The 26,796-nt window shown below is 39.6% G+C and overlaps 1 protein-coding gene across 1 annotated transcript in view; it reads right to left on the bottom strand.

Annotated features, from left to right (window-relative positions):
- The window catches only part of Trpm6 (transient receptor potential cation channel subfamily M member 6), a 128,431-nt gene extending 104,349 nt beyond the window's left edge, over positions 1-24,082 (bottom strand). Inside the window, exons 1-7 of the mRNA XM_036178615.1 lie at positions 23,948-24,082; positions 19,846-19,919; positions 15,681-15,719; positions 12,424-12,601; positions 8,198-8,411; positions 7,563-7,687; positions 196-370 (exon numbers count right to left, since the gene is read on the bottom strand). Coding sequence (XP_036034508.1) covers positions 196-370; positions 7,563-7,687; positions 8,198-8,411; positions 12,424-12,601; positions 15,681-15,719; positions 19,846-19,919; positions 23,948-24,082 — 940 coding nt within the window. The remainder of the gene's footprint in view (positions 1-195; positions 371-7,562; positions 7,688-8,197; positions 8,412-12,423; positions 12,602-15,680; positions 15,720-19,845; positions 19,920-23,947) is intronic.
- Between the last annotated feature and the right edge of the window lie 2,714 nt (positions 24,083-26,796).

Raw genomic sequence — 26,796 nt, 5'->3', positions numbered from 1 at the left:
CCTGTTGTCACCAACAATTCTGGATCCACCTACATACTGCTTTCTTCTATCTTGTGGCTCACATGTGTTAACTGAACACTCTGGCTACTCTAAGGCAGAAACCCTTTTAGGTCTGTCTACCCTCAACAGAGGACAAGGAGGCACCCTGTTCACCAGCAAGCCCCTGGCCAGATGCCAAGCCCCGATGGAACTTACAGCTGTGTATCTTCTGCATCGAAAGATGCTTCTCCAGGTTCCGCCTGAGCTTCACTTCATTTCCGTACTTGCCCACAGTCCCATCATCACACAGGATGAAGTGAGAGTGCATGCAGTTGAGTGTGGTGAGCTTGCTGAGCGGGTTACTACTCAGAGTCTGGTACATGCACACTACCTGAGAGACAGCAAGAACGAGAGGACATCAGAGCTCAAAGTCCTCCCCAGACTTCACTGATTCTAAACCCTGTCCCTTTACACCAATGGATTTAAAGTATTGCTTACTATTGAGGACAGTATTTCTCAACAAGCTTATCTTTTGTAAAATTTCCCATTTCTTGTAGCTCAAATGAGGTACTACATCAATATGCACCTCACAGTGCATGAAAGAGACAACCTGAAAAATACCCACACATACCTTACCCTGTTCAACAGTATAAGCACCCAACCATGGGCTTAGAGGTCATGGTAGTCATATTGCTAAAATGGCTCTAAATACTAATTTCTCATTTTTGGTACTTACCTTGTTTCTGATCATTTAAAAACAGTTCAAGGATGGGCACCAGTCCATAGACTATACCACAATCCATAAAATTATTCTAGCATATTTCAGAATAACATGTTGGCACTAATTTTTCACATATTCCAAATGAAATAAAGGATAACAGAGAGCAACGTGGCTTCAGGGACTTTTTTACATTTATGGACTCTCCCTTAAGCTGCTCCTCTTCTTATTTCCAAGTATGATCTCAGGCTAATTTTAACTCTGAGTAATTTCTGTCTCCCTTCTTGTATGTATATAAGTAAGGATAATGATCATTCCAATACCATAGGGCTTGTGAGGCTTCAAAGGAATAACAGACTTTAATGGTTAACTTTGTAATCCCACAGCATAATTCTGAGGCCAGAAACCAAAAAGAAAGTCACTGCTAGGTTTACCACATGTTTTATATTTATAAAAAGTGATGATAAACAATACAAAATAAAAACCGGGAGAAATGCTAAATACTGACACTAATGTTTTGGGGATGGCTTATGGTAGTGCATAAAAATGTACAGAGATACTACACTCATAAACAATCAGAGAATTATGTAAATCGGAATTAGATATTTTCCCCTATCTGTCAAAATGCTGAGGGAGAAGTACATAAAAATAAGATGCATTGCACACTGTTGGTAAAAATGTAAAATCTTACCACTCTATAGAAGGCACACAACTGGCCCCAATGGTTTCTAGGGAAATAAGCAATCTAGTACCAAAGATATATGTCTTATTACAATATTAACATTATTGGCTGAAAATCAGAGAAACAGGAAACCACTAAACTGGACAATCACAGGGATAACTGGCTGAATTATAGTACAACAGAATACTATTTAGCCATGAAAAGTCATAGCCCACAGATTGAAGCCTCCTGAAAAGCAACAAGACATTTCTCTAGGGAGAAAAAAATCATATACAATCATACTAAAAAACAAGGTTGTGAGAGCAGATACAGTGTTGTCAATGTACTCTGGGTACAGAAAGTCTTTCCTTGACAAAAATGATACATTTTAAACAAGAACCATCAGTCATGGGATGAATAGATTGGAACATATCAGACTTGCTTAAAACCCAGTCATCTTTCACCTTTGCAGAATGCTAGGTGAACATCTCAAGGTTTTGAAAACTGCCAAATAAGATATCAGGTTATTATTCTGCCCTTCCTGTATTCTCATGTACCATGAGGTTAAACAGATATTAATGAAAATGTTTCTCTTTATGGAGTGTTTAAGCTAGTAAGTGTACAAAGAATGCTACAATTAAATATCACTTGTAACCTATGTTGATCAGTTTTTTTGTCAACTTGGCACAAGCTAGGGTGATCTGAGAAGTGGGAACTTAAATTGGCAAATGCCTCCATCAGATTGGCAAGCCTATGGGGCATTTTTTGATTGATAATTGATGTAGAAGAGCTCAGCTGACTGCGTGTAGGACCACTCCTGGGCAAATCGTCCTATGGTATATGTGAAAGGAAAGTGAGCAAGTCAGAAGTGGCAAGCTAGTAAGCAGCATTCTTCCATGGTCTCTGCTTTAGTTCCTGTCTGATGATGGACTGTAACCTGTAAGACAAATACAGCCTTTCTTCCCTAACTTGCTTTTAGTCATGGTCTTTATCACAGCAATAGAAAACCTAACCAGGACATAACACTGTTGAAAAAAAATGAATCTAAGGAATGGTTTCCAAAAAAATAATAAATCAGTAGATATCAAAAGTCACATAAAGGGGGTACAACACCTCACAAGGCATTAATTTACATACAAAAAAATCAGAATATGATCCCATTTGTAGATCAAACTAGTAATTGAGAAGAAAGACAAGAGATAGAAACCATGCTAGACCTGCTTCAATACGTTAAACCTGGGAAATCCAAACTGTGGGAAACTCTGTGGTAAATAGTTCCATTTCTTCAACCAATAGGAGGGGCAGATAATTGATTATAAGTAGGTCAATGAGGAAAATTGAAAATCAAAAGATGTACTGGTCTATCACAATATGTGAAACATTGTTGGTTAATAAAATCAAATTTTTAAATTATGAAACTATATTGAATTTAGACTTTTAAGACATTAAAGTAGAAGGAGACTCTTTAGGAAGAGGAAGAGGAAATGTGGCAAGAGGAGTGGGGGACAAGTGACAAAGGGAGACAGAGCTAAGCAAAATACATTACATGCATGTGCGAAGATGTCATGATGAAGTCCATCACTTTGTACAATCATTACAGACTAATCAAAACTTTTAAATTATGAAACAATGAAAAACTTGACTACATTGCAAAGTAAAGGATACTCAAGAATTACTGTTAATTGTGGGGCACATTAACAGTATTATAATGAGATGTGCTTAAATTGCCCATGTATTTTAGAAATATGTTAATGTAAGTCCTGAAACTCAGATTCTTCTAGAGGAAAAAAAAATGTATGAAGACTGCGTTAAGGTATAAACAAGAGGAGGACTTTCTGAACAGAACTCCAGCCACTCAGGAAAATATACCAATGACTGACAAACAGGACTTCATGAAATTTAGAAGTTTCTATACAGCAAAAGAGACTATTATTCAAGTGAAGAGACAATATAAAATGGGACAAAGCCTTTACCACCTACACATTAATATTAACTAATAGGATTAATATCTGGAACATGCCAAGAATTTAACAAACTAACATCAAAAGCCAAAGAACCCAATCAAATATGGGCCAAGGAACTGAACAATGAATTGTTGTAAAAAGACGTATGGACTAACATAAATATTTTTAAAGTTATCAACATCCTTAGCCATCAGGGCAATGCATCAAAACGACTTTGAGATTCCATCCCACCTTAGTCAGAATGGCTATCGTATCATCAAGAAAACAAATGACCACAAACACTAGAAAAGATGTGGGGGAGGGGGATCCTTTTCCACTGCTCGTAGGAACGTAACTGGGGTAGCCACTGTGGAAATGGATGTGGAAGTTGCTCAAAGGCTTTTGTTAAAAATAGAACTTCTATATGATCCAACAATATCACTTCTGGACATATACCCAAAGGATTTACATACTATTCACAGAGGTACCTACACATCTACACTTGTTGCTACTCTAGTCACAACATCGAGGAAATGGATTCAGCCTATTAGCCATCAATGAATGAAGGCATAGTAAAACTGCCATGTGTATACATAATGGAATTTGATTCATCTATGAATACTAAAGAATTTTGTTGCTGTGTTTATCTGCATGTGTTAGTTAACAAAATAGAGACATGAATCATTGAAGTTAATTGTCACACTCACAGAGCTGGACTTTAACTGTACAGTGTGTGTTTGTGTGTGTATGTGTGTGTATATGTGTGTGTGTGTGTGTGTATGAACTTGCACACCCTAGAGCTAGAAACAGACTTCTATTTCATTTAAACATGCAACAGAATTCTTTAGTTAGCATAAGTATAGCAAATAATTATTCAGTTTTTCATACTAAGAGATATTTAAGTGCTTAAGACTTATTACTCATAACTGAAATTTTCTGAGTTTGATAAAGGGATTGAACATTGACTTAGTATCAAAATTTCAATAAACAACATCATTTTCAGCTTTTAAAAAAACCCACAAAAAATTTGAAGCTAGGATCTGCAAATGAGAGAGAACATGCAGTATTTATCTTTTTAGGTCTGGGTTACTTCAGTCAGTCTAATTTTTCTTCAGTTCCATATATTTCCCCACAAACTTCATTTTTCTTCACAGATGAATAAAATTCCATTATGTATACACATGGCAGTTTTACTATGCCTTCATTCGTTGATGGCCAATAGGCTGAATCCATTTCCTCGATGTTGTGACTAGAGTAGCAACAAGTGTAGATGTGTAGGTACCTCTGTGAATAGTATGTAAATCCTTTGGGTATATGTCCAGAAGTGATATTGTTGGATCATATAGAAGTTCTGTTTTTAACAAAAGCCTTTGAGCAACTTCCACATCCATTTCCACAGTGGCTACCCCAGTTACGTTCCTACGAGCAGTGGAAAAGGATCCCCCTCCCCCACATCTTTTCTAGTGTTTGTGGTCATTTGTTTCTGATTAAGGCGCGCCGGTGGTGGTGATGGTGGTGGTGGTGATGGTGGTGGTGGTGGTGGTGGTGGTGGTGGTGGTGGTAGTAATAGATTTTATGAATGGTACCTAGATCACATATTAATAATCTGTTTTCTGCATGGGATCATACTACATTTGGAAGGAGTTTGGACAAAAACAAAAACAAAACCTCTATTTTAAGACAGACTTTGTCATTAATTTTCTACAAAACCATGGATATTATATTCCATACTACTAAAAGCACGGAATCTGACAAATATATGCAAAGGTCACATAAGTAATTATAGCAACTTTAATCATTATATTAGAAAGTATAAAAATAAAAGATGTCCAACTCAGGCTTTCATTTATATATACCTTCACTTTTTTAGATTTCTTTGCTTAATCTGGAGTGAATATCTATAGAAACAAGGGACCAAGAAAATGGACATGAGATGGGCAAGGCATGGCAGGGGATGGATACTAGAACACATGTGATATGAAAGCAGAGGAAGGGATTCTGGAGATGTAAAGATTCAGTCTGGAATTAAGGAAGGAGAATAGAAAGAAGAGATGAGAAAGTCAATAAAACTTAGGATGTGTGGAAAAAGTCCTGTGGAAACTACTACTTTGTGAGTTGATTAAAAAGGAGACTTTTTAAATAATTATTTTGAAGATACAGTTATTTGATGTCTGGAATTTGTTTCAAAACAATGAACATCATTATTTGGAAATGGATAAAAGAATAAATGAAACAAAATTTGACAACAAATTAGTAGCTGTTAAAGCTGAAAAATGGTACACAAGAATGGTACTCAAGCCTCACCACTTTTAAATATGTGGGCTTTCCAAAATAAAAGTCAAGTAAACCATGACTAGTCTACATTAACTGACATGAAATAACTGTTAAATAGTCAAACAACAAATATCAGACTCATAGTGCCCAGTACCCACATCAAAAGCCAGGCAGGATATGTGTATCTTCATCACTAGTGCTGTGGGGACAATGGGAAAATTCTGAGGGCTCACAGGACAGCCAGACCAGCCAAACAGAAAGTCCTGGGTTCAGCAAGTGACTCTCAGAAATTAAGATAAAAAGCAATAGAAGGCATTTGGTGTTGACCTCTGACCTCCACAGACGTGCCTGTGGGCAATGCACATGTACACACAAGTGCACACATGTGCACAGACTCATACACCACACACACACACACACACACACACACACACACACACACACACACAAGCATTTTAACTCTACATATATGCAAATATGTAACCAAATTCTAAAATGATAACATACTAAATATTATCAATAATTATCTCCTTATATCTTTTTCTAATGCATTATAAATTTCAACAACAACAAAAACACATGTACTTTATAAATAAGTTTAGACATTCCATTCCCTTTCAACAGACAAAGACAAAAACAGACATGGATCTGGGGAGATGGTTCAGATGGCAAAGAACCTATGAGGACCCAAATTCAATCCCCAGAATGCACAGTTTAAAAAAAAAAAAAAAGGTAGGGCTTGGGGAGGTGGAACAAGAGTCAAGTATGATGTTATATGTGTACATGTTTGTATTGCCAGCGCTAGGGAGACAGAATTTTCATATCCCTGGGGTTCATTGACTGGCCAGCCTAGCCCCCTCAGTGAGCTCCAGGCCAGTAAGGAACCCTGTCTCAAAAGAAAAGTGAGGAAGCATGTGGGCACCTGAGAAACAATACCAAGATTATGTTCTGGCTCCACACAAGTCTACACATATACATGTGGACCTATCTGCACATACCATACCACACACACACATAAACACAACACACACACACACACACACACACACACACACACATACACATTCACATGTATTCTTACACACACACATTGTTACACACAAATGTTTTCACATACACATATTCTACACACACATACACATATTCTTACACACACGTATTCACATTTCTACATACACCTACACATATTCTTACACACAACATTTTTATACACACATATTCTTTATTTTTTTTGAGCTGAGGATCAAACTCAGGGCCTTGTGCTTGCTAGACAAGTGCTCTACCACTGAGCTAAACCCCCAACCTTACACACACACACGCACACATTCTATACATACACATATTCTTACACACATACACATATTCTTACACACACACAAATAATCAATACAGAGTAATGAATGAAGCAGAGCAGAGTATAAGCTGGGAGAAAATAAGTAGAAAGGGCCAACTTAACAATGTGATTTGTACTCCACGTAAAACACTGCAAGGCTCTATACATTGGTTGTGTGAAGGATGGATCCACTGAAGAATTTCATAGAGAAGAGCATGGTTCAATTTCTATTTTATAAGAATTATTCTGCTATTGTATTGAGGCTAGACTACAACAGAACACAAGAGTGAGAGGGTGGAAAACTCATCCAAGCATTTGGGTGTCAGAGCTTGGCCATTTGGACTAGCTTCAATGATGGGGGACAGAAAATGAAAAATGCATATTCTGGTTACATTCTGAAGGTAGGGCTGAGAGTTTACTGGTTTGAGGCATAACACAAAAGGGGTCACTCCAAACTTAAACCAAGGTTTTTGGCTTAGGCAGTTGCAAGACAGAATTGGCATTTTGTCAGAGGGGGTGACAGATGTAATAGGAAGGCAAATGTTAATTTGGGATTTATCACATTTGAGGTGTCTTATCAGATGTTTGGGTACATTGTAAAGACAGTTCAGATACATTTCATTCTCCTTTGTTATGAAAGGATTGTCTACTCACATCTTTTCCAACTAGTTCTCTCTGGTTCTCAATGACACCCCAAGGAAGGATTCCAACTGTCCAGATTTTCCTCAAAGACTTAGAGGAATGGGCTTTTAGGGCATCGCCAACATGCTTGGACACTCCTATGAAACAACCAGAGCAGAAGTCAAATTTCAGCGCACAGATTAAGAACAATGACTCTCACAGACAAGTAGATGACCATATGAAAAAAGTCATTCTTAAGGAAGGTAGGCTCCTAGCACAGCAGAGCTAGATGCTGGCTTCTTGCCTATCTCTCTCCTCTCTTAATCTCTCTCCCTCAGGACCTGAGTAATTCTCCCCTTCCTTGACCAGTTTCTAATACAGTCACTACTCTTGCCTGGCTAGAATGTTCCATGCACTGCTTGACATCATGAGCATTCAAATATTCTCCAATGTGCCCGTAAAATACCCTGCAGATTAACTCTGATAAAAAGACATGAGGTTCAGAGACCACCATATGGCGGTATGGGGGGTGGGTTTTTTGGCTTGGTTTGATTTGTCTTTCTCCCTAACATCACCATATCTTCGAGTGCCACAGAGAAGGAATTTGATAGCAGGTTATCATGCTTAGATAGGGAAAGGGGGGGGGGGGAGTCAAGCGTGAGCTTTACCTGAGTTTATGCCTTCTGTAATTATCCATGCTCCTGTGGTCTCTGCAGCTTTGACCAGACCCTGGCTGAAGGCTTCTTTGAGGTTAGAGGACATCTTGAAGTTCTGGATACCCCCATGGACAGAGATCACAAGCTTTGGCAGCTCCATATTCCATTCTTTCAACATTAAATGCAACAGGTGATCCGATTTTGTATCATATGAAGTTCTAATGTACTGGCAGGGCAGTACAGACCCATGGAGAGAACACAATGAAACATACAAGTCAGTAGAGAAAAAGATGAACATACAGCAGAGCCACCAGGGTGGCCACAGCCTGGCCAGAAGTGTTCAGGGTCTCTGGAAGTTTACCTTCACCTAATGGAAATATTTTCTTTGAAGAGTTCCATACTCCCTCCAACTTCCTTCTGGGAATTATAAATCACTATAGGGTAACTTCCTCTGTTTGGAGGTTTGGCCTCCATGGTTCGTAAGAAGAAGGAGATAAGGCAAAAATACTTCATCAGAACATCAGTAAAGCCATTGGAAGAGAGCTTTACAAAGGAGATGAAATGTGAGTTTTCATAAATACCATGACTTTGCATTTACTTGATCTCTTTTATATATTTGCAGACACTTTAAAAATTCAGGAGCATGAGCATATATATCATGTTTTTAATTTACCTACCAACAATTTCTTTGCATACCATTATCCCACTGAGAAAATTTTCCTTAGAAAATAAGTACACTGATCTCTGCTGGCCAAAAAAAAAAAAAAAGACCAGTGAGGTCACACCTAGGAGAGAGCCACTGAGTCATTGCAGCTGGTCTGACATTACAGGGTACAACTGGCTACAGGCCACTTACGTTCTGCACAGTGAGGTGAGTTCAAGTACCTCAAACAGAAGCCCAACCAACAGCAGAAATAAGCCAGGATTATGAAAAAAACAAAAACAAAAAAACAAAACAAAACAGGGGGCATTAGGAAACCATGAATTACAGGTCTGTGCCAAAAGAAAGCATGGGTGGAACTCTCCATACAAGCAAGTGTAAGTTATCACAGTACCCTCTAAAATGATGATAACAAAGTAGTTTGCTATTCATCTTTGAACTTGTTAATATAGGACCACTTCAGTTCATAATTAAAATAACAGAATTTCTGACCACCGGGGCTGTACCACTATTAAAACACATACGTAATAGGAAGAATAGAAGGAAGATCATGCATGGTTCCATGTATGAGAGATGCCACTGAGCTGCCAGGCTTTACAGCACACTACAGAAGCAGGACAAACACAAACAGACCCTTAGGAGATGGTTTTGTGGCTGAGAGTACTGGGTGAGTACAGGCAAAGGTGGAGCCTGGGTTCCATTCACCTGCTTGTGCCCAGCTCTTCTCTCAAGTAAACCTGTCTTCAACTCTAAGTCTTCCCCATACTAGAAGATACTGCTCTTTGAAGAAACACCCTCAAAGAACTAAGTTATTAGCACTGGCTTTTCCACCTGAAGGCCAACTGAACATCTCTTCTATTTCCATTATAAGTAACTCACTTCCCAGACTGAACCTAATAGGCAGACTCGCTCAGATCCTTTGAAGAATGAGGTGTGGTGTGGGGTGTGGGGGAGAGACTCTGGGAAGGAAACCACAACAGAGGGAAACTAAAGACGGTCTCTCTCAAGCTGTGGTGCTGCTGCTCAACATGAACCTGAAGGACAGAGGAAGCCCGGAGAGCCCTCCTCTGCTGAGACATGGAGTAAGATGCATTCAGATACACAAGCTGTAATGACAGCTGGAAGCTGAGTGTAACACAAGCTGGCTGTCAAGCTGAAGATATGGCTCAGTGTTTGCTGGCTGCTCTTCCAGAGGGTGGAGGTTCAATTCCTAGCACCCAAATGGAGAGTGACAGGAGATCTCCAGTTCCAGGAGATCTAATGTTCTCTTCCCACCTTCATGAGCACCAGACACACATGTGGTGCACAGACATACATGCAGACAAACCATCCATACACATAAAATAAAAACAAATTTAAAGAAAAAAAAGCCAGCTAAGTGTCAGAAGATAAGTTTAGCTACATTTTTAATTTTCCTGACTGTTCTCTGACCTTTGTACAAGCCAAGCAGTGGCTTCATTGGACCCATTCACCTTGTTCATCTTCAGATCTCAGCTTCACACCCAAGCCTGTTCTCTACTTTTGAATGCCTTTCTCACTGCAGACTGTGTCCTCTCACTGACACAGAAAGGGTTATCTTTTTCATTCGCTCAGAGAACCTGTTCACATAGCATCCTCCGCTTTTGTGAGAAGTGTATGTTTATTTCCTATTGCCCTCCCCAAATATCAAACAATGTTAATACAGAAAACCTATTCTTTTTGGACGATAAGGAGTGTATAGGCACACAATAAGTAGCAAATGCACACAAAAAGAAATAAATAAAGGTGGATAAGAATAAACAATATCTGGGATCATGGTATAATAATAAGAGTATTTGGCTTGCACATAGAAGGTCCTGGATTCTATTCCCAGTACTGCAACAAACAAACATTAACAATGAAATAAAGACAGACATAGAGAGAGAGGGAGGAGAGGGGAGTGCTCGGTGGTAAAGAGCATTTGCTGTTCTTCCAGAGGACTCAAGTACAGTTCTTAGCACCTACATTAAGTGGTTTACAACAACCTATAACTCTAGCCCCAGGGCACCCAGTGGCCTCTTCTGCCCTCCACCAGCACCCCACATATATACCATACACTCACAAAGACACACACACACAAATACATAATAAGAAAATAAATACATAAATGTCTTTAAAAAAAAAAAAAAAAAACAGCAAGCCAGGTGGTGGTAGTGGTGCACATCTTTAATCCCAGCACTTGGGAGGGTAAGGTAGGCAGACTTCTCTGAATTCAAGGCCAGCCTGGTCTACAAAGTGAGTTCCAGGGCAGCTAGGGTTGTTATACAGAGAAACCCTGTCTTGAAAACCCAAAACAAACAAACAAAACAGCAAAAGAAAAGAGTGTGAAACTGCACACAGGGTTCTCTAACAATCAGGCTCCAACGGGGATCAGGAAATAAGGGGGATTTTTCTGCCAACTAAAACAGAAATAAGCACGGGCAATTAAATGCAAGGTGATGAATAACTCTAAATGTAGACTCCTGTAGAGCTGCACTGCAGCCTTATTAAAGCTGCCTTCTGATAGTCACCTCCAGAGCTTGTCTGGCCCTCGGCTTTCCTGAGGTTGCTCCACTTGGGGAATCAGGTGCTAATAACACAGAAGGCGATGACTGCTCTCAGAAAAGTACACCCGAGGGACAGCTGACCTGCTAGCACTGTATGCTGCAGTTTAGATCTGCTGTGTCCCCAAAAGCGTCCCTTTAAACGCCTACTCACCAGCCTATGGCATTAATGGGACAGCGTAGAAGCTGTAGATGGTGGGGCCTAATGGGAAGAAGTTAGGTCACTGGGGGTACTGTTACCCTTGTCCATATTCCCTGTTTCTCCCGGGCTGCTGCTAACATCAGGCTGTGACATGCCCAAAGTCACTGCCCGTTGTGTAAAACTGCAGTGTTATGGGCTGCACCTTGCCCTGAGAGACTCCACTTTACAAGCATTAGTTGACTCCACTTGGCCTGCAAATGCAGACTCTGCACCTTGGTGGCCACATAAACAGCACCATCTCCCTGGCACCACCCACAAGGAACACACTGACAAATAACCCTAAAGTTTAAAAAGGTGCTACTCTATAAATTTGTAAAGTTCACCAAGGCCACATGAGCACATAGCTGGAATACAGTCATTCAAGAAAACTAATTTTGAGCACTATTAGAGACAGTATACTGAAGAAAGGGTACAATACCCTCCCCTGGACCTCACAATGCAGAAACACCTAACAATAAAATGATAAATGAACCCCACTGATATGTCATCTGGCCACCCTCAGTGTGTGTCAAGGGACTAACAGGCAGGGAACTTGTAACTTCCCCAAGAGCTTCAGCTCATATCAGCCCCCACTGCTGCTATAGTCTACTTAGACTGTCATCTGTTCACCCATCTGGACCTAGTCCTACACCTGAGATGCAGATAATATGCCTCATACCTAAGGGATGCGAGGACCCAGCTAGATTTGACAACAGATCAATAACATGGATCCCTTTGCAATAAATCCACACCATGTGGCTCTCTCTCCTTAGAAGTCCACCTATAAGGGCTTTTCTACTCAAAACTAGTGAAATAGTTTGGGTTATAAGCAGACCTTGGAGTGGTAGATATGTTCTCCATCTTGGAAATTAATGGTGCCAAAGGTATCTGTAGGGCTTTTCACTGTGTGCTTCTCAACAGACCATTGTTCATTTCCACCGCCTTCAACAGCTGAGAGGCTCCAGGCATAATCTAGCCCATGATGTTCATGAATCAGTCGGCCACAGTAACACCTAAATTCAGGAAAACAGTCACTCAGAATAGAAAACTGGTACAATATTTGCAATCCTCAGATCGATGTATAGATGTCATGTATTGATAACTCTTAAATTTTCATGTTCAGTTCACCAGACTTGGAAGTGAGCACCTTTACCCAGCAAGCCATCTCACTAGGCCCTGCTTCTTCTTAACACTGATATACACTCTGTTGGCCATGTCATGAAAGAAGATCATAAATACATATAATTGGAATTTACATCATCTCTCTCTATTTTCTGATGTTTTGTTTATTCTTTTGGCCTTTTTATTAATTTTTTTCATTTCTGTTACATACCAACCACAGTTTCCCCTCCCTCTTCTCCTCCCATTCCCTCCCCCATCCACTCTTCCTCTATCTTCATTCAGAAAGGGTAAGGCCTCCCATGACAGTCAACAAAGCATGGCATGTCAAGTTGAGGCAGGACCAAGCTCCTCCCCCCTACATCAAGACTGAGCAAGGCATCCCACCATAGGGAGTAGGTTCCAAAAGTCCAGCTCATGCTCCAGGGACAGCTCCTGGTCCTATTGCTAGGGGACCCACAAACAGACCAAGCTACACAGCTGTCACCCATATGCAGAGGGCCTAGGTCAGTACGATCTTGACCTCGCCTTGCTCATACACTCCCTCTTCCCTCTCTTCAGCTGGACTCCTGGAGCTCGGCCCAGTTCTATGATGACAATTAGGGTAGATAGCAATCTGATTACAGAAGATGGCCAGTTCAGGCACCCTCTCCACTATTGCTAGGAGTCTTAGCTGGGATCATCCTTGTGGATTCCTGGGAGTTTCCCTGATACCAAGTTTTTTTTAGATGGAATATCACCAGGATGCTCAGGCTAGTCTTGAACTACAAGTTCTAGATTCAAATGATGCTTCTGCCCCAGCCTCCTATGTAGTTAGACTACAGTCAGGTGCCATCAGATATGACTCTACTTCCTTTAAATAAAAGTAGTTGGGAGTGAGGGAAACAAAAGCTTTTCTATTGATAAAGTGCCTCAGTGTTTTTCATCTATCTTTTCCCTTCACTTTATAACTCTTTACTTTCTTAATATAGTAGTATATGTTTATATAATTTGTAAATAAGCACGCCTATAACATATATATTGGCATGCATAACCCAAAATGTTTAATGATGTGGTGTAGAGTAAAACATGTAAAGTCCACTCTATCAAAGGCAGAAATGTTTAGCATGGATTCCAATATATGTATATTCACTTATAAATAATATTATATGTTCCTATCAATCCACATAGTAAATATTAGTCAGGAGCCGGGCGGTGGTAGTGCACGCCTTTAATCCCAGCACTCGGGAGGCAGAGGCAGTTGGATCTCTGTGAGTTTGAGGCCAGCCTGGGCTACCAAGTGAGTTCCAGGAAAGGTGGAAAGCTACACAGAGAAACACTGTCTCGGAAAAAAAAAAAAAATTAGTCAGGATAAAAGTGAAATTACAAGTGTACCATATTGTTCATCATTTTTCTGTTCATAATTTTAAAATACTATAAATGACTAAGTAACCTGAACTTTCACCAATAAGAATGCAAATATAGAGCTAAACAGTCACTCCATTGGTAGAGTGTTTGCCTTAGTATGAAAGAGGCCCTGGTTTGATCTCCAGCACTACAAAAATCAGGCATGGTGTATACACTAATAATTTTAGCACTATAAAGGTGGAGAATCAAAAGTTCAAGTTTATCCTTAGCTACCTGACAAGTTTAAGAATAGCCTAAACTACAGGAGACTATGTTAAAAAAAAAAAAAAAAGCCAGTAGGTCAAGTGTGGTGATGGCCACCTACAATCTCAGCTACTAGTTAGACTGAGACCAGAGAATTAGAAATGGGAGTCCACCCTAGGCAATTTAACATGACTCCAAGACTCTACCTCAAAATTTAAAAATATAAAAATCAAATAATATGAAAGTTAAAGTTAACATTGGTTAAACTCACAAGCTTTAGGATATGATCAGAATTAAGAAAATTTTATGTTGCTCCACTGACAAAAAGGAAGGGTAAACCCACTTAATGACACCTACTTTAAAATGTGCATCACTGTTAAATGTGTACAGCAGGTTTGGGGATTTTAGCTCAGTGGCAGAGCACTTGCCTAGCAAGCACAAGGCCCTGGGTTCAATCCTCAGCTCAAAAAAAAAAAAAAAATGTGTACAGCACTACAAAGTTTACTTTATTGTGCAGTGTGAGTGTTTGGTCTGTTTTTATGCAAATGCAATAGGTGCAACTCACATGTCAAATACCTCACTTGCATATGCAATGCAGAATTACATCTTATCCAAATACAATGTGAAAGCAAAATAAAATACAATGTTTCATACATGTTTTAGGTGGTAAAAGCTCTTGTCAAATATCCTAAGATGTTTGCATGTCTCAATAACTCAGGACTTCTAGTAGTTTCAAGTATCATGCTCAAGCAAACAAGAGAAGAATGAACACACACACACACACACACACACACACACACACACACACACACCTTATACCTCCATCTTTTTCAGAGAAACTAACAGGTGCCTTAATCTGAGTCCATTCAACTTCTGATACCCATCAATCAACAGAGCTGTTTCCCCTGATCCAGACCACTTCAAGAGTGTCCAGTTTCTCCCCCAATGTTCCATTGGTGTCCCTCCCAAAGCTTTGTGCTCCACTGAAGCAGACAAACTTCCCAGATGAAGGAGACAGTTGCCTAGTCTAAGATTTACAAGAAGTTGAGCTCCCCTGCTAGAAACTCCAAAAAAAAGAAAAAGAAAGAAAGAAAGGAAGGAAGGAAGGAAGGAAGGAAGGAAGGAAGGAAGGAAGGAAGGAACAAAAAAGGAAGGAAGAGGGAGAGAGAAAGAAAGAAAGGAAGGAAGGAAGGAAGGAAGGAAGGAGGGAGGGAGGGAGGGAAGGAAGGAAAGAACGAAGGAAGGAAGGAAGGAAGGAAGGAAGGAAGGAAGGAAGGAAGGAAGGAAGGAAGGAAGGAAAAACTGGGGATCTGAAGAAACTCTGCCAAGCACTTTTCAACACACCACCTTAAAAGGAAAAGAAGCTGATTTGTCAAGCCTCACCTGACTAAATTCTGGCAGACTTGGCAGCCTTGAGTGCATCTGAATTAAAGAAATAAAAGTATTGTTAGTTTACCAACATGTGTGATAAAAACTTAATGCTGATCTAGTAAATATTTATCATTTTCCATGGTCTGAAAATTGGAATTTGCCAAATATTCATCCATCATTTACTTTCCATATCATCTCCTATGTATAATTATACTATAGAAACCATGGACTATGAAACCAAAATACCTAGATTTGAGGATCATTGATTCAGTGATTCTTCCAAGCCCTAGATAATCACACTTAGAAATAATTTCAAACTCTTTATGACCCCCATAAGGTGATAAGAAGGATTATGTTAACAGATCTGAAGTAGCTCATGCCCCCTGGTATATTACAGTACATGGAGTAAAAGTACATTAGTTACTTTTCTCACCACTGTGATGAAATCCCCGATAGAAGCAATTTAAGAAAGGAAGGGTTTATTTTGGCTCACAGTTTGAGGTGATGCAGTCCATTGAGGTGGGAAGTCATGAAGGTAGGAGTGAGAGGCAACTGCTCACACTGCATCAGCAATCAGGCACCAGAAAGAGGAATGCTGGTTCACAACCTTTCCTCTCTTATTCATCCTGGGATCAGCCTATGGGAAATGTACTAACCCTGTTCCGGGTGGGTCTTTCCTCCTCAGTTAAATTTCTCTGGGAACACTCTCATAAACACACCTAGAAGTGTGCCTCATTAATTCAGTAGGTGATTCTTAATCCAGTCAAGCTGGTGATGGAGGCTAACCATTATAGGTAGGTATTGTGATTACTGTTGATATCATTGTTATTATAATTACTAGACAATGAAGATAACACAGAACTCTAGGAAATCAAATAATAAAACATATTTTAAAGTCATAAAACAGGACCAGTGGTGTAGCTCCCTCAGCTGGCCTAGCACACAAAAGAGGTCTTGGATTCTATCCATAGTTCCTTATAAACTGGGTATGAAGGAACACACCTATAATTCCTACACTCCAGAGGTGGAATGAGTAAGATCAGAAGTTCAAGGTCATACTCTGTGACATCCTGAGTTCCAGATCATCCTGGGCTGCAAGAGACACTGTCTCAGTGTGTGTGTGTGTGTGTGTGTGTGTGTGTGTGTGTGTGTGTGTGAGAGAGAGAGAGAGAGAGAGAGAGAGAGAGAGAGAGAGAGAGAGAGTAAAATAGTATCAATTGATCCACCATTAGACAGGAGTGCCTAATGTCACTCTGTTTCATAACACTGTTTTGTTGGAGTATTTTTTTATTTGTTTGTTTGGTTAGTTTAGTTGCTTTTATTGGTTGGTTTGGCTTGGTTTAGTTTGGTTGGTTTAGTTAGTTTGGTTTGGTTGATTTTGTTAGTTTAATCTGGCTTGCTTTGATTTTGTTTAGTTTAGTTGTCTTAGTTTGGTTTGGTTTGGTTTGTTTAATTTGGCTTTGTTTGGTTTGCTTTGGTTTATTTGTTTGGCATAGTGCTGAGGAAGGAATCCAAAGCCTTGCACATTCTAGGCTCTGGCACAGAGCTCTGGACTCAGTCCTCATCACTGCTGCTTAGTAATGCACTGTGACATCTCAAAGGTAAGTCTTCCATGTTTTAGTCTTCTTTTAAATACTGGTCTACTTTTCTTGGCTGGGAGGTATGTGAAGTCCTATATTCTACCTCTAGTGTCAAATAAATAAATAAATAAATAATAAATGAATGAATTAAAAAGAAGGATTAAAATTGTTTTACTTTTCTAGACACATCCATATCCCTAGGAATTTTTTCAAATCTCTTAAAAAAATCTTTCATGATTTTGATGAGTGCTTTATTGAATTTGTAAAATTATTTGGGACTTAATATGAGTATAATTCTTTTCCTCATTAGTTTTTGTCTTTTTCAGAAAAACTTCCAGGATTTATTCATGAATGATCATATGGTCAGTGTAAAGTAATGTTTAAAAACAGTAATTATTCAACAAGAAAGAAAGACACTGTTCATAAAACAATGATCATTCTAAGCTGTTTAAAACCTGGCATTCTAACCTTCATTTTTTCCTGTACTAACCTTTGTGTCTTTTCTTAAAAATAAGAAGGAAAAAAGAGAAGTTATGATCAAGCCTATTAGATTTGTTTTCTTATTAGTAGCTTAAATAAGATTTAATAGAAGAGAGAAATTTGTATTGGTAAAAAAAAATAGTGAAATCCTAGTCTTACAGTTTGAATCTGTTTCCACCCCCACCCCAGGTTAATGTTTGAATGTTTGATGTCCACCCCACAGTTTGTGGTGCTGTGTGAAGGTGGACAGCCTTTAGGAGGTGGAGCCTGACTGGCAGGAATATTTCACTTGATGGAAGGCCCCTGAAGGTCATGACTTACCACTCACTCTAATCACAGTTTCTGTTTCCTGGTGTGAAATATGTCAACAAGATCCCGCCACACACAGAGACAAAGTGGTCTATCCTACAAGTTGTGCTGAGTGAGACCTTCCAGGGTTGAAGGTCAAAACAAGTCCCTCCTCCCTACTGTGTCAGGTATTTCATGACAAGGGTGAAGAGGTGACAGATACACTACTTCATGACAAAAACATACAAAAGCTGTTTTTCTTGAGAATCTTACTAGAACCCAAGAAAACAGACAATATAAGAGGAATGATCATGGTCATCTATTAAATTTTTTGTAATCACACATAGAGACTGATTTTTTTTCTCCATAAAATGTAGGAAGTCTTGAATCTTTTATATGATTATGTTCAGTGGAGTCAGGTATAGTGGCACGTGTTTGTGGTTGCAGTACCCAGGAAGCTGAGGCAGGAGAATGGTGGATTTAAGGCCAGGACAGGCTGCATACTGATACCCTATCTTGAATATGTGCCCAATAGTTTTCTTTTCTCTGATTCTGGGAATTGATGGCAGGGCCCCATGCACACTAAATGCATGCTCAAACACTGAGTTCTGTTCCAGATTTAACATTCTCCTTTCATCTTAGGGCTAACCACACTTGGCATTTTGTCACTTTTCCTGAGGTCCAAGGTAATTATAAAGATGACTTTCCATTTAAAGAAGTAAAATGAGTGTCATGTCACATGACCCCATAAAAGATGAATGGAAAAAAAAAAAAAAAAACAGTGTTACCTTGGCATCCTATAAACACTTTGTAAACAGGTAAAATGAGAGTTTCCAATCACAGGGCTTACCAACCATAGGTAATTCAGTGAGGGTGGGACTAGTCAATGTTTAACAAAGGCAAAGAACACCATTTTAGTCCTTGCCAAAGGACCTTACCATGCTTTCCTTCAGAAGCATGTGCTCATGACATCTAAACTTTAAATGAATGTAAGGCCAATGGCTCAAGGGGATCTGAACTAGACTTAGCTCCCCTAATTAAAATACCTACATTTCCCTATCAATTTTCCACCAGGGCAATGACATCCAGTCTTAACTCACAGACCTTATTACCCTGAGGAATTTTCCGTAGACCTTTCTTCCCCCATTTCTCCAGCTGCCTTGCTGAACTTTGTTCTACAAGGAGAGTTTCCATAGGGTTGTCCAGAACGTGGAGTTCTCTAACTCAGCCCTGCTGCCTGCAATATGTGTAAACACAAAGCCTCAGGAGCAAACACAAACTAAGTCTCCTGGCCCATTTGGATCTCTGCAATGTCCCTGATGTGTCCTCAACAGTCACCATTTCCCAAGGATACTTTAGTTGGGATAAAGAATAGTCACAGCATTTTGAATAGTCAATATGGAGACAGTAAAAATCATCTGCCCTAACTTGGTGGGTTACAGCCTTATAACCCTATGACATCTGCCCTGCCTCCAAGGGGAACTGCAGTACCACGTGGAGCGAAATCCACCACAGTGCAACAAGTAAGTGCTGTTATTATATGTAATTTTTTTTTGCTCTTTTGAGTTGATTACTTCTTTAAACAGACATTTAACAGGAATATATTGGTGACAAGCACTGGGGCTATCATAGGAAACTGACAGTTCCTTCTCTTACTAGATGTTCTACAATCTTCATGGCATGCTTCTTTGGAGTACAGGAACAAACACATTGAAATGATAAAATACTGTCATTTCAAGATATCATTAAACACTCTACATAAGTGATATTTCTAAATTTCTTCAAACAGCACTTGAAGTAAAAAGGAAAAATATAATTTAAAATTGTACCTGTGAGGGTCTTTTGAGCTGGGTATGAATTTGTTACATTCTCTCTTGCAGAATACCCCTTCAATCCAAGATTTCTGAAACAAAGAAAAATATTTTGTGTTCTGTTTTAATGAAATGAGAGTGTGGTGTAACTATGGTAATTCAGGTAGGAATTTTATATATATAATGATGTTCATTAAAATACCATGACCAGGGCTGGAGACACAGTTCATTCAGTAAAGTGCTTGCTGCACAACCATGAGGAGCTGAGTTCGGATCCCTAACAACATAAAAGCCAGATGTGGTAGCATGCACCTGTAATTGTGCTCTGGGGAGGTAGAAAAAAGAAGATCCCTGGACCTATAGGAAAGTTAATTTAGCTGACTCAGCAATACAGGAAGACATCCAATGTCTCAGCCCTCCTCATGGACAACTGTTCATTAACACACACACACACACACACACACACACACACACAACCAAGACAAACCAAACCAAAACAGGTTAAGTACTCAGTAGATTCTACAGCTAAATGTTCACCCAAAATAATCTCATCTTGAGGAACAAGATCTTAGGAAAGCATAACTGATATGTTCCCTTAAACCTGCTAAGATTTACTTCCATATCTTGGGCCATAATCCAAATAACACATGAATATTAGGTTCTCCATACTTTTTTTAAAAGAAGAACAAATACTATGATTTACTATTGATATAATGGGGAAGAAAAGATATACAGGTTTGCTGTTTTTCTCTAAGGAGATAACAGGGGTATGTGAAATGAATCATTCAATCAGAAAAGCCAAGCCTAATAATATCAGGATACTGGAGACAGTTGCAAAATCTTCTAATCCAAATTTAGACATAACTCCTTCCTAATTGATCTTAATTCAACCTCAATGAGTTTTTTCTTTAAACGTCTATTAAAATAGTAGAGATATAATTTTCTACATAAGGCAAACTAAAACCCTGCTCCATTGTCATAGGTATTCAGGTATGAGACAAAGGTGTTGCTCTCACAAACACTGATAGCACAGAAGCCAAGAATATGAGAATAAAAATGAAGAAAATAGAGGTACTTTGGTAAAAAGAATGAAAATATTCACTAGAATTGTAGTCACAAGGACAAAGAGGCCTTATCACTTATTAAATCCCAACATGGCTAAGATGTCAAAAGACTGGAAAGCACATCTAAGAACAGTTAGCATCTTGGCAATTTCCTTAGATATTCTGTAAGCACAGTTTACCATTGGCAACTTTACTCCTTGATACAAAACCTGCATGGAGACTTGAGACTCACTCTCTTTTAACAAAATACTTTCCATTCTACAAAACTCAAGTCATAGCCAACCTCCTCTACAGGCTGCATTAGAAGTCTGCAAACATAAGACAAGGAACTACCATTGAGCCCAACTAACAGATAAGTTTGGTTTTGTCATAGTATAAAAATACTCTTTGATTTATTTTTATTTATTCATTTAAGATGTTAATTTTTATGTGTAAACATATTTTGCCTGAACATGTGTATAGGCACTACATTTATGCTTAACTGCTCCAGAAAGCCAAAAGATGACATTAGATTCTAGAACTTGTGTTGTGAGCCACCATGTGGGTTCTGGGAACCAAACCTAAATCTCTGGAAGATCACCAACTGCTCTTACCACTGAGCCATCTCTCTAGCTCCCAATATGAAAATATTTTAATACCAAATAGAGTAAGATTAGAAGTGTGGATATAACTTTAGACATCCATTCAAAGTATAACAGAATGTGATAGAAGTAATTTTATTTTAAATATACAAACTCTAAACCCAAGTGTTTCTGACTAAACACAACACAAGATGACAGAGTCCAGATGGTAATCAGAAGAGAGAGGGGACAGTTGGGTCCTAAGTCCTTCCGTCCCTTTTTCACAGTCTACAGCTATTTGTATGTATTAAAAAGCACTCAGAAAAATCCAGAAAAATCCAAAATCACAGAATTTAAAATTAACTAAATGGACATGAGCTCATGATGTATTTATTATAAAAAGAAATGTCACAATCATTAGAATCATTAAGCTCATCCCTATTAAAAACATTAGCAAGTTTACCTAGCTACTCTACAGACATATTAAATACCTAATTTTTCCAAAGTGCCAGTAAAAGTGCTACAAAGGTATTAATACGTCCTCAGAGAATTTCTCACTCTGAATTTCAAAACATTTGAATCAACTAAATAATTCAAAACTCTTTGCATACTGAGAATTCTGTAACAAATAAGACATGATTCCTAATGTCAAGAAAAGTGGAATAAAGGGGGAGGGGCTAAAGAGTGAAATAATACCACATATGCACAATTGCCTATAAAAGAGTTGCAAACCAGTTACAATAGCATCCAATTATTGCCTCAGCTACTTCAGAAGCTGAGGGAGGAGGATCAGCTGACCCCAAGAATTTGAGCCCAGACTGGGCAACACAAAAAGATGCTGTCTCCAAATATAAGTATGTAAATAAATAAACAAAACAACCAACTGGATGCAAAGAAGGGCCCTAGTTTAGGAGCATATATACATACACACACACACACACACACACACACACACACACACACACACACACACATCAAGCTGAGCTCAGCCTGTTCCTTTTTTCAAAGATGTATTTATTTTACTTTTTATGCGTATGAGTGTTTTGCTTGTGTGTATGTAAGTGCACTGCATGCATGCGTGTCTGGTGCCTCCAGAGGCCAGAAGAGGGCCCACAATTCCCTGGAACTGGAGCAATGGAGAGTTGTGAGTAACTGTGTGGGTGCTGGGAATGAAATCCAGGTTCTCTGAGAGCAGCCCATGCTCCAAACTGCTCAGCCACCTCTCAGCCCCTCAGCCTATTCTTTTTAAGGACTAGATAAGAGCTCTGTGATCAGAATTTCTGACCAAAGCACTCAATTTCTTCATTATCTGTTTGCTCATTTGCAAAAATGAAAAGACAGCCTAGACCAGCCCATCCAGGTATGTAACTCAGTGGTAGAGCATGAGCTAGGCATGCATAGCACAGGGTTCAATCGTCGCACAAACAGTGTTTATAATAACATTCCTTCACAGAAATATTGGGAAGATCTGTTCATTTAAAGCTTAGATTTTTTCCAAAGACTTATTTGGTCTCAATAAAGCTTAGCTATCATCATTAGCCCTACCAAAGGTTAAAATTAGTTTTTCGTTGTTGGCAGCTCTGCTATATTTTTGCCACAGAACAATGTGAGAACCTCCAAATCTCCCCCACAAGACTCCTCATAATATGATGTAATGGCCTTACACATCCACTTTCTTCTTAAAGTCCAGGTGATATAGGCCCAATGTCAGTCATTTATGTTGCTCTAGGCCCCAACCAAGGGTTGATGAATGAACAACAATGAAATGAACACACTCAAAACAGACCTCTGGGTACCATTGCATAAAATTTTCCTTTCAAAGGTATAAACAGGAAACCTGTGACATAACAAGAACAGAGAATTTTTTTTCCTGCAACTCCTGTGTCTTAGCTCAAAACTATAGCAAAAGTCTCTAATCCCAGCACTTGGGGGGCTGAGGCAGAAGGATGGATAGTTCAAAGCCAGCCTGGGCCACATAGTAAGGACAAGGTGCAGCAGTTGCCTCCCCAGATTGGGCACTTAAGTTTGTTTTTCAATTTGTCCTTGGAGGAGGAATAGGCAGAGCAGAACCAGTGGTGGCCTCAATTTCCTTTACTCTAAATTAAAATCAGCTTTTATATCCAATCTTAGACCTGAGGTAAAGATGGGGAAATACAAAGAAACATTTAGAGACGGGCCTTGCAATAGCCACCACCCATGAATGGTCCTGATTCACAGTACTGATTTTTCTTTAGAGTGATTGCTGGTGATTGAACCCACACCTCCCATGTGCTAGACCAGGGCCCTACCACCAAGCCACGCTCCCAGGCCCTGAGGTTTTGGAGTATTTTCAGAACACAAATTCTCTCTGGGGAATGTCTGAAAAGACAGAATCTTAGAGACATCTTTTCATTTTAAACACTAATCATTTCTTTTAACATATGAGGGGCTAAATGACTGGGGCAAAGGGAAACAAAGGAACAGATCACTTATTTTCATCCCAAAACTTTTTCATACCTTCCCAAAGCTCACAAAAACTTCTCCAATGAAAGGGACTTGCTCCACTTGCTCCACCTGTTCTACATTACACATGGCACAGCATCGACACAGTCTAACTGAACACATTCCACTGCCCTTGTTTACTAACTTCATCATGAACCACTTTAAAGGGAGACATTATGCACTGCAGATACAAGTCAGCAGCGGTGGAGTTTGCCTAGCATGCGCAAGGCCCTAGATTCCAAACCCAGCACCTCTAAAAGAGGGGGGAAAAAAAAAGAGCAATGTCTGGCCTAGAGGTGCATTGGTAAAGTACCTGCCTTGCAACAGTGAAGTCTGAAGTTCAAATCCCCAGCACCCACATAAAAGTGACTCACCTACAGTGCCAGCATGCTGGAGGCAGGATAGGGAGTCCCTGGGACAATCTACATAGCTAGACTAGTGGAATCAACAAGCGCTGAGATCAAGGGAAAGACCCTGTCTCCATCTGTAAGACAGAGAGCAATCGGATGCCCAATATCAACCTCCAGCCACCACAAGCACACTCACACAGTGCACGTGCACACACATGCACACACACACACACACACACACACACACACACACACACACACACACACACCGTGCGCGCACACACACATACACACAGACACAGAGGGAGAAAGGGAAGGAGAGAACAAGCCAGTCTTTGAGGATTCTACTTAAAGAGGCTATTATCTTGTGTTTCTTGGAATTCACCATCTATAGGAACCCACAAGAATGGCTCTAATGAAATGATAATAATTTCAGACTTTAGAGTGATATTTGATGCTTATTCTATATGACGTTTCCCTTAGAGAAATTCCTTCATTCAAACTATGTATCTCACATATAAACCATCTGCTAGCTCAGGGAAGAAAGGCCACTCCTTTGGGAGAATCAGCTCTGGGAAGTGTTGTGTAAGTGTTGTGTGAACTCTGCAAGGATGCTTTGCATTCTCCCTCAGGAGGAACAATCTCAGAAAAAAATAGCATCCATACCCAAAACATCCAAGTATTTAGTATCTGTTCTACCAACACTACTACCATGAGGTATGTTGACTGAATTTCCATTAAATATTCTTTCCAGGAGGCAGAATTTATTAATACATTCAGAACAAAAAAATCAAAGTACTTTATTCTTTTTTCTCTTTTTTGATAGTAAAGGTGAGAGCCATTTTTATATTAGTAATTTTTATAACATCCCTAAAATGGAATGTCAGCCAAATTAACCCATGCATCACTAAAATGCAATTTCTTCTGTGTAAATTAAAGATCTTCCCATGCTGATTTGTTAGGTGGAAGCATTAAAAATATTAGAATGGGGGCTGGAGAGATGGCTCAGAGGTTAAGAGCACTGACTACTCTCCCAGAGGTCCTGAGTTCAATTCCCAGCAACCACATGGTGGCTCACAACCATCTGTAATGAGATCCGGTGCCCTCTTCTGGCCTGCAGGTGTACATGCTGTATACATAATAAATAAATAAATCTTAAAAAAAAAAAAATCCTCAGAATGAGCCAGGTGGTGGTGGCGCACGCCTTTAATCCCAGCACTTGGGAGGCAGAAGCAGGCAGATCTTTGTGGGTTCAAGGCCAGCCTGGTCTACAGAGCAAGATCCAGAAAAGGCACAAAGCTACACAGAGAAACCCTGTCTCAAAAAAAAATAAAAAAAAAAAAAAAAGAATCTCAGAATGAATTTATAGATTGCATAAACTCATGGGCAAATAAACAATATATTTATGTGTGTTTCACATGGCCAAATGGGGGATTGGAGGCAACAGCAGTGACCTCCCATATATAAGAAAGTTGCAAACTGAAGTGAGGCCATGCCTCTTCCTGTCTCTTCTTACATTCTTTAAAGTTCTCAAGGGCTCAGAATTTCAAAAAAACTGGAATCTCAAGATATCAGTGAAAGATAACTTTTCCTCAGTTGTCACACACAGTTGTCCAGTCTCTTAAGGAATAAAAATGCAAATGTTAAGTCAGGAGTGGTGGCACAAACCTTGAATCCCAGCACCCGGGAGGCAAAAACAGGTGGATCTCTGTGAGTTTGAGGCCAGCCTGGTCTACAAAGCAAGTTCCAGGACAGCCAGGGCTGCTAAACAGAGAAACCCTGTCTCAAAGACATCCCCCAAAAAAATGCAAATGTAAGACACTTAGACTCGGGTTGGGGATTTAGCTCAGTGGTAGAGCACTTGCTAAGGCCCTGGGTTTGATCCTCAGCTCAAAAAAAAAAAAAAAAAAAAACCACACACAAAGACACTTAGACTCTCTGGGCATGCTCAGTCATTTTGATAAGAAAAAAAGAGGAAATAGCTGGGCAGCAGTAAACATCTTTAATCCCAGTGCTTAGAAGGTAAAGGCAAGGGGATCTCTGTGAGCTGGAGGCCAGCCTGGTCTACAGAGTGGGTTCTAGGACAGCAATGAATACACAAAGAAACCTGTCTCAGAAAAAGGAGGAGGAGGAGGAGAAGGAGGAGGAGGAGGGGAAGGAGGAGGAGGAAGAGGAGGAGGAGGAGGAAGAGGAAGAGGAAGAGGAAGAGGAAGAGGAAGAAGAAGAAGAAGAAGAAGAAGAAGAAGAAGAAGAAGAAGAAGAAGAAGAAGAAATCGAAATCTCTTTGATTATGTTTTTTTATAGGATAATTAAACCTTTAAGGTGAATGACAGGCTATCTGTTGCATAACAGCTCTAACCTGTTAAGACCTTCCCAGCAGATGCATAAAAGCATAAAAGCCCCTCCCACTTCCAAGGAGCAAAATACCTCCAAATGTCTTGCCTATGAGCTCAAGACCAAACAGAGGGACCTATGCATGATGGGCAAGTGATCAACCACTGAGCTCCGTCCCAG

The sequence above is a fragment of the Onychomys torridus genome, chromosome 1, assembly GCF_903995425.1.
Source record: "Onychomys torridus chromosome 1, mOncTor1.1, whole genome shotgun sequence".
Classification (NCBI taxonomy): domain Eukaryota; kingdom Metazoa; phylum Chordata; class Mammalia; order Rodentia; family Cricetidae; genus Onychomys; species Onychomys torridus.
The sequence above is the reverse complement of the archived record's forward strand: the minus strand, read 5'-3'. Positions and strand labels throughout refer to the sequence as shown.